Genomic DNA, 6825 nt, shown 5'->3' with positions numbered 1-6825 from the left:
TGTTTTGGGCAATCTGCCGCCTGTCGTTGTAACTCACCAGTCTCTGCATCTATCTATATATCTATCTGTATCTATCTATATATGCATTTTTCACAATGAAAATAAGAAAAAAGAACCATAATCATTTATTCTAAAAGAAAAATCCCTCACGGTCACGGACATATGACATATCTGCATGTGGATGCGTGCATGCAGGTGTACCCGCTGTTCGCGACGACAGGGGTTGCGGTGGGGATCTGCGTGGTGCAGCTGGTACGCAACATCACCACCAACCCGGCCGGAGGTGCCGGTGACCAAGGAGAACCGGGCGGCCGGGGTGCTGGACAACCACGAGGAGGGGTGGCGCTACTCGCAGCACGGCGTGCGCAGGTTCTGGCTCTCCAAGCGCCGCGACTACATGCAGGCCATGGACAACGTGCCCACAGAACCATCGTCGTCAACGCCCACCACCAAGTAGATATACACAAATACATATGCCCAAGATATATTAGCACAACTGCAATGCATTATATTAATTATTGCAGCATCACATCCAGTCATTGTACGTGTTCGCATGCATTTTGACTGTAAGCTTAATCACTACAGGAAAACGGGGCTTTGCCGACAGCCCTGGGCTTTGCCGACAGGATGGAATATCCCTGTCGGCAAAGACCCTCTTTGCCGACAGCCACCAAAGGCAGTCGGCATAGCCGGCTTTGCCGACTGCCGATAGACTGCGGTCGGCAAAGAAGTCGCTTTGCCGACAGCCAGCCGGTCGGCAAAGAACCTCAGTCGGCAAATCGCGTCCTGGGGGTAACGGTGACAGACGCCGTCGGCTTTGCCGACAGCCCAACCGTCAGGCTGTCGGCAAAGGCAGCCCTTTGCCGACAGCCAGGACATGCTGTCGGCAAAATTTTTATTTTTTTTTTGAATTTTGAATTAAGACTTTTTGTGTGACCTTACTATATTGTTTACAAGTCTATGTTGAAATTTGGAGGATTTTTGAAAGTTTTCGCTATATTTCGTGAATTTATTTCATTTTCATGAATTTTCCCGCGTAATTCAAATTTGAACTGCAGGTGCATGAAATAACGAAACTTAGTGATTCAAAAGATGATATTCATGTTAGAGAGCATATTTTGAGGCTGTGTGCATAAACTCACCGAAAAACTTGAAGTCCTTGCTCACAGAATAAGCACATCCCGACGCGGTAGAAATGTTTTTAAATTATATAAAATCCAAACGACGTCGAAAAATCACAAAACTTGTGGATGTGTCGTGTTATCGCATTAGAAGGCTACGATAAAAATTTGAGAAAGTTTGGAGCAAGTTTGCGCCGGTGAGTGTTCAAACCCAGAGATCTCCACATGTGATAAGAGGACACATCCAGTTGCGTTATGGGATTTGAACACTCACCAGCTCAAACTTGCTCCAAATTTTCTCAAATTTTTATCGTAGCCTCCACATGCGATAACACGACACGTCCACAAGTTTCGTGATTTTTCGACGTTGTTTGGATTTTATATAATTTAAAAGCACTTGTACCGCGTCGAGATGTTCTTATTTTGTGGGCAAGGACTTCAAACTTTTCGGTGAGTTTATGCACACAGCCTCAAAATACATTGTCCAACATGAATATCATTTTTCGAATGCCCATGTTTCGTTTTTTCATGCACCTACAATTCAAAATTGAATTACGCGAAAAAATTCATGAAAATGAAATAAATTCACGAAATATATAAAAAAACTAAAAAATTCTCCAACTTTTGAATTTGTGACGTATTTAATGTTGGAAGAACGTACAAAAAATATTAGATAGGAAAACAACCAAAAAAAGAAAACTTTGCCGACTGCTTGTGGCGGCCGTCGGCAAAGAAGACTTTGCCGACTGCTTGCCGACCTAGCAGTCGGCAAAGAGCTGCCTTTGCCGACTGCCGCCCTGTCCTGCTATCGGCAAAGAGCCAACCCTAAAAAGCCCAGGTCGGCCCACCAGCGCCTTATCCCCTCCTCTTCCTCCCAATCCCTCGCCCGCGCCGCACCACGCAGCGCCGCCCGCCCGTGCCGCCCCGCTGCGCTGCCCTGCCCGCCTCGCCCTGCCCCACGCCGCTCCGGCCACCTCCTCCGCGCACCCGCCGCCTGCCCGGCCGCCCCACCCCGCCCTGAACCGCCCGCCCGGCCCCGCCACCCGTGGCCGCCGCCGCCCCCCCCCGCCCCGACCCACGTCCCCTCGGCCTCTGCTCCACCCCAGCGCGTCGCCTCTTTCCTCTCCTCCTCTGCCCTACTCCCTCGCCCCTCGCCACCCCTTTCCGTCCCCCCATTCCCTCGCCCGCCTCCCCGCTTTTCCTCCTCCTTCCGTCCGCTCCCCCACTCCACTTCCCCTCTTCCGCCTCCTCTACCTCCTCCTTCTCTCTCTTCTCTCTCCTCCGGATCCGCCCCTCTCCCTCTTCCCTCCCCTTCCCTCCCCTCCCCTTCCCCCTCCCTACCTCATCCCCTCTTCCTCCCCTTCCTTCCTTTTCCCTCCCCTTCCTCCCCTCCCCTTCCTCTCCCCCTCTTCCAGCTCGCCTGTCCCCTCCCTCTCCCCCTCTTCCTCCCCTCCCCTTCCTTTCCTCTCTCTCCCAGCGGTCCTTCCCCTCCCTCCCCTTCCGTCTTCCCCCACCGCCCCGGCCAGATCCCGACTGGCCCGGCCGCCAGCCGGCCACCCCGGGGGCCAGCAGGCCACTCCAGGTGCCCCCTGCTCCCTTGCCGCCATCCCCCTGCCCGCCAGCTCCCTGCTCGCCAGCCCCTGCTCCCTTGCCCCCTGCCCGCCAGGCAGCTCCCCCACGCGCGCCCACCGGTTCTTAATTTACTAGCAATACTTCATTTTATTCACTCGTCTAAATAAATGCTTTGATAGGTTGAGCAATACTGTTCCGTCCAAAAGCCGGTGAAGCCTTTGCACCGCGTCGCCTCGCCACTGCAGCGACTCGCCACTGCCCCGCTAGCCTGACTCCTTCGCCACCCTAGGTATACACATACTCTCTCTCGTATCATTGCCGTAGATCGATCGTGTACCCCAGTTAGGCGTCTCCCGTTCGAAACAGATATGGTTCGAGGTATGCGGATCACTGCATATCTGCGACGGTATCTGTTTCGGATTGTCCACGTTTTTTGGACAGCCCGAGAATGCGTAGATAAGGTTAGGTTCCATGTTCCGCTCCTGTCCGAGTCGGAGTTTCGGCACCACCTCCCCGTTGTTCTTCGGATACACACTCTCCGAAAAGGACGTGTATCTGGAGAACAACGGGGAGGTGCTGCCGAAATTTTGACTCGGACGGGAGCAGAACATGGAACCTAACCTTATCTACGCATCCTCGGGTGGGATTAGGACCTATCCTTCACCTATTAGATGGCAGGAACGCTTTGTAGATGCAAATGCTGGTTTTATTTCTCGCTTACATTGGCGCATGACAGAGGATGGCTGACCGTCAGTGGATGTACACGGGCTTTGCAAGTAAGAGCGGTGACTGGGTGAGGGGTGTCAATGCTTTCCTAGAGCTTGCTTTTGGCGCAGCTGCTAGAGGGTCATGTCGGATGCGGTGTCCGTGCAGCAAGTGCAAGAACAAGAAAAAGAAACAAAAGAGCCAGGTGTGGAAAGATCTTTACAAGAACGGGTTCGTTCCAAACTATACCCGCTGGATCTACCATGGTGAACGCGATCGTATTAGGGAGGAGGTGGTGAGATCCCTCCTCGAGGAGTGTGATGCAGATGCCGGGATGGCAGACATGATGGCAGACTATCACGAAGGACGGTTTGCCGAAGGAGTGGAGGTAGAGGATGATCCAGAGGAAACCGCAAAGGCGTTCTACACCATGCTGGAGTCGGCACAGAAGCCTCTCCACGAGAAGACAACGGTTACGCAACTGGATGCCATTTCACGCCTAATAGCGTTGAAATCACAACTGGGCATTAGTCGAGACGGTTTCGATCTCGTGTTGACAGTTGTTGGCACACTGCTTCCGAAGGATCACATCCTGCCGAAGAACACGTACGAGTCACAGAGGCTCCTTCGTGCACTGAAGATGCCGTACGAGGGGATCCAAGCTTGTCCGAAGGGGTGCGTACTGTTCAGGGGAGACCACGAGAAAGCAACACACTGTCCAAAGTGCAAAGCCTCTAGGTATGTGGAGGTAGAAGGCAAAGATGGCAACAAAAATCAGTCTAAGATACCCGAGATGGTCATACGACACCTTCCTTTCATACCTAGGCTACAACGGATGTACATGACAGAGGAGACCGCGAAACAGATGACGTGGCACAAGAATGGCAAAAGATACACTGACAAGATGGTGCACCCAGCCGATGGTGATGCATGGAGACACTTCGATAACATGAATCCTGGGAAGGCTCTAGAAGCTCGGAATGTACGCGTAGCACTAGCAACAGATGGGTTCAACCCGTTTGGAATGATGGCGGCCCCGTACACTTGTTGGCCCGTGTTCGTGATCCCCCTCAATCTTCCCCCCGGCGTCATGTTTGAACCTAGGCACGTGTTCTTGACGCTGATAATACCTGGACACCCGGGCAACAATATGGGTGTCCTGATGGAGCCAGTGTGGGATGAATTGAAACATGCTTGGGAAAAGGGGGTGCTGACGTATGACCGAGCTACAAAGAGGAACTTCACTATGCATGTCTGGTACCAGTATTCAATGCATGACTTCTTGGCGTATGGCTTATTTAGCGCGTGGTGTGTTCACGGGAAGTTCCCTTGCCCAACATGCAAGGCAGATGTGATGTTCACCTGGCTGGCGAAGGGTGGGAAGTACTCTTCTTTCGACCAACATCGTCAATTCCTGCCAGAGAACCATGAATTGAGACGAGATGTTAAGCACTTCACGAAAGGTGTTCAAGTCACCGACCCCATTCCTAAGGTTAGGAGCCCGGCCGATGTCCTCGCGGAGATAGAGGCTCTCGAAATAGATGAACAGAACGGTGGCTTTGTTGGATATGGTATTGACCACATGTGGACTCATATATCGGGTTTGCATAGGCTACCGTACTTCAAGGACCTTCTTCTTCCACACTGCATCGATGTAATGCATACAGAAAAGAATGTCGCAGAGGCACTCTGGGGAACACTCATGGAGATTGGTAAGAAGTCAAAGGACAACGTTAAGGCTAGACTGGACATTGAAACGATTTGTGATAGACCAAAGCTAGTGATGAAGAGTCCTGAACCAGGCAAGAGATGGAAAAGGGGCCCGGCCGATTATATCTTGAAAAGGTCGGATAGGAAGGAAGTTCTGAAGTGGATACAGAAGACGGTACGGTTCCCTGATGGGTATGCGGCGAGTCTGAATAGGGGAGTGAACTTGGAGACTTTGAAACTCTTAGGGATGAAGAGTCATGACTTCCACGTATGGATTGAGCGGCTCCTTCCTGCAATGACCCGGGGATACGTCCCCGAGCCAGTGTGGCGCGTCCTGGCAGAGTTGAGCTTTTTCTTCCGCCAGCTTTGTGCCAAGCAGCTATCTCGGGATGTCTGTCTTGAACTAGAGAAGGCTGCACCTCTATTGCTATGCAAGTTGGAGATGATATTTCCACCCGGCTTCTTCCTATCGATGCAGCATCTGATTTTGCACCTACCTCGCGAGGCTCGGCTGGGGGGGCCCGTGCAGTGCCGTTGGTGCTATCCAATCGAGAGGTGTCTAAAGCTTCTTCGGAAAATGTGTAGAAATAAAGCCAAAATTGAGGCTTCCGTGGCGGAGGCATTCGTGCTGGAGGAGGTGGCCACGTTCACACGGGCGTACTATACTGAGAAACTTCCCAGCCGGCACAATCCAACCCCTCGTTACAACACCGACGAGAACTCATCGAACCTCAGCCTTTTCAAAGGGGATCTCGGAAGAGGTGGCGCAGGTACCAACAAGACATTGACCCATGATGAGTGGCACAGTATCATGATCTACTTGTTGTTGAACCTTGATGAGTGCATTCCTTATCAGAAGTAAGTTCTCAGTCATCTTGTTATATACGTCGTCACTATCCTGCACCTATTGATCAAACCCCCTTGTGTGTCTTGTTTTTTTAGGGAATATATTAACAGTCACTGGAGAGGCAATACGGCTCCTACCGAGCAAGAAGAAGACCATATTCTTAGACATGGCGAGCCCGATTTCATTTCCTGGTTCTGTAGAAAGGTATCATCCAAGTAACCTCGTGGCGAGTTTGAGATTGCACTTTGCTCCTAGGAGCGAGTAATGTAACGATCTATACCTGTCCTAACCTTGCAGGCCCAGACGGATCCGGAAATGAGTGATGATTTGAAACAGGTGGGTGGTGGCTTCTCCCGTAAGGTGAAGTCATTCAACGTTTATGATGTGAATGGCTATCGCTTTCGCACAAGAAGCTACGAGGAGAGTCGCCCCAACCTAAAAACCACGTGCAGTGGAGTTCGTACGCCTGGAACGGATGCCAAGGACTATTATGGCACAGTCGAAGAGATATACGAGCTCAAATTTAAGGGTGCCAAAACTTTTAATCCAGTGGACATTCATCGATGAACGTGTGGCACATTGGACATGTTATGTGCATGTTGGACTTGTATGGATTCGTTTTGGACATGTATCGTTGTATTTCGGGACCTTTATGTATGGATTCATGTGAAAACTGAATTTTATTGTTAAATGCGCTGTTTCGGTGATATTATTGTGAATTACTGTGTTCAAATGTGATGTGTATGCAATATGTGGCTTAAATGTGGTTAAAATGCAACTGAAATGAGGAAAAAAAATTGAAAAAAAAAATTGGTTCCCAGCTTTGCCGACAGGAAACAGTCGGCAAAGCTGGGTTTCCCTGACCACGGA

At 50.9% G+C, this 6825-nt stretch overlaps 1 protein-coding gene across 1 annotated transcript; it reads left to right on the top strand.

Moving 5' to 3' along the window:
* Window positions 1–4133: 4133 nt before the first annotated feature.
* Window positions 4134–6594, top strand: LOC136551275 (uncharacterized). The gene is made up of 3 exons (XM_066542850.1): window positions 4134–5966; window positions 6051–6159; window positions 6253–6594. The coding sequence occupies exons 1-3, from the start codon at window positions 4192–4194 to the stop codon at window positions 6520–6522; spliced, it is 2154 nt and encodes a 717-aa protein (XP_066398947.1). The 5' UTR covers window positions 4134–4191; the 3' UTR covers window positions 6523–6594.
* Window positions 6595–6825: the final 231 nt, after the last annotated feature.

This window comes from Miscanthus floridulus, chromosome 4 (assembly GCF_019320115.1).
Source record: "Miscanthus floridulus cultivar M001 chromosome 4, ASM1932011v1, whole genome shotgun sequence".
Taxonomy (NCBI): domain Eukaryota; kingdom Viridiplantae; phylum Streptophyta; class Magnoliopsida; order Poales; family Poaceae; genus Miscanthus; species Miscanthus floridulus.
This window is presented reverse-complemented; position numbering and strand designations above follow the sequence as displayed.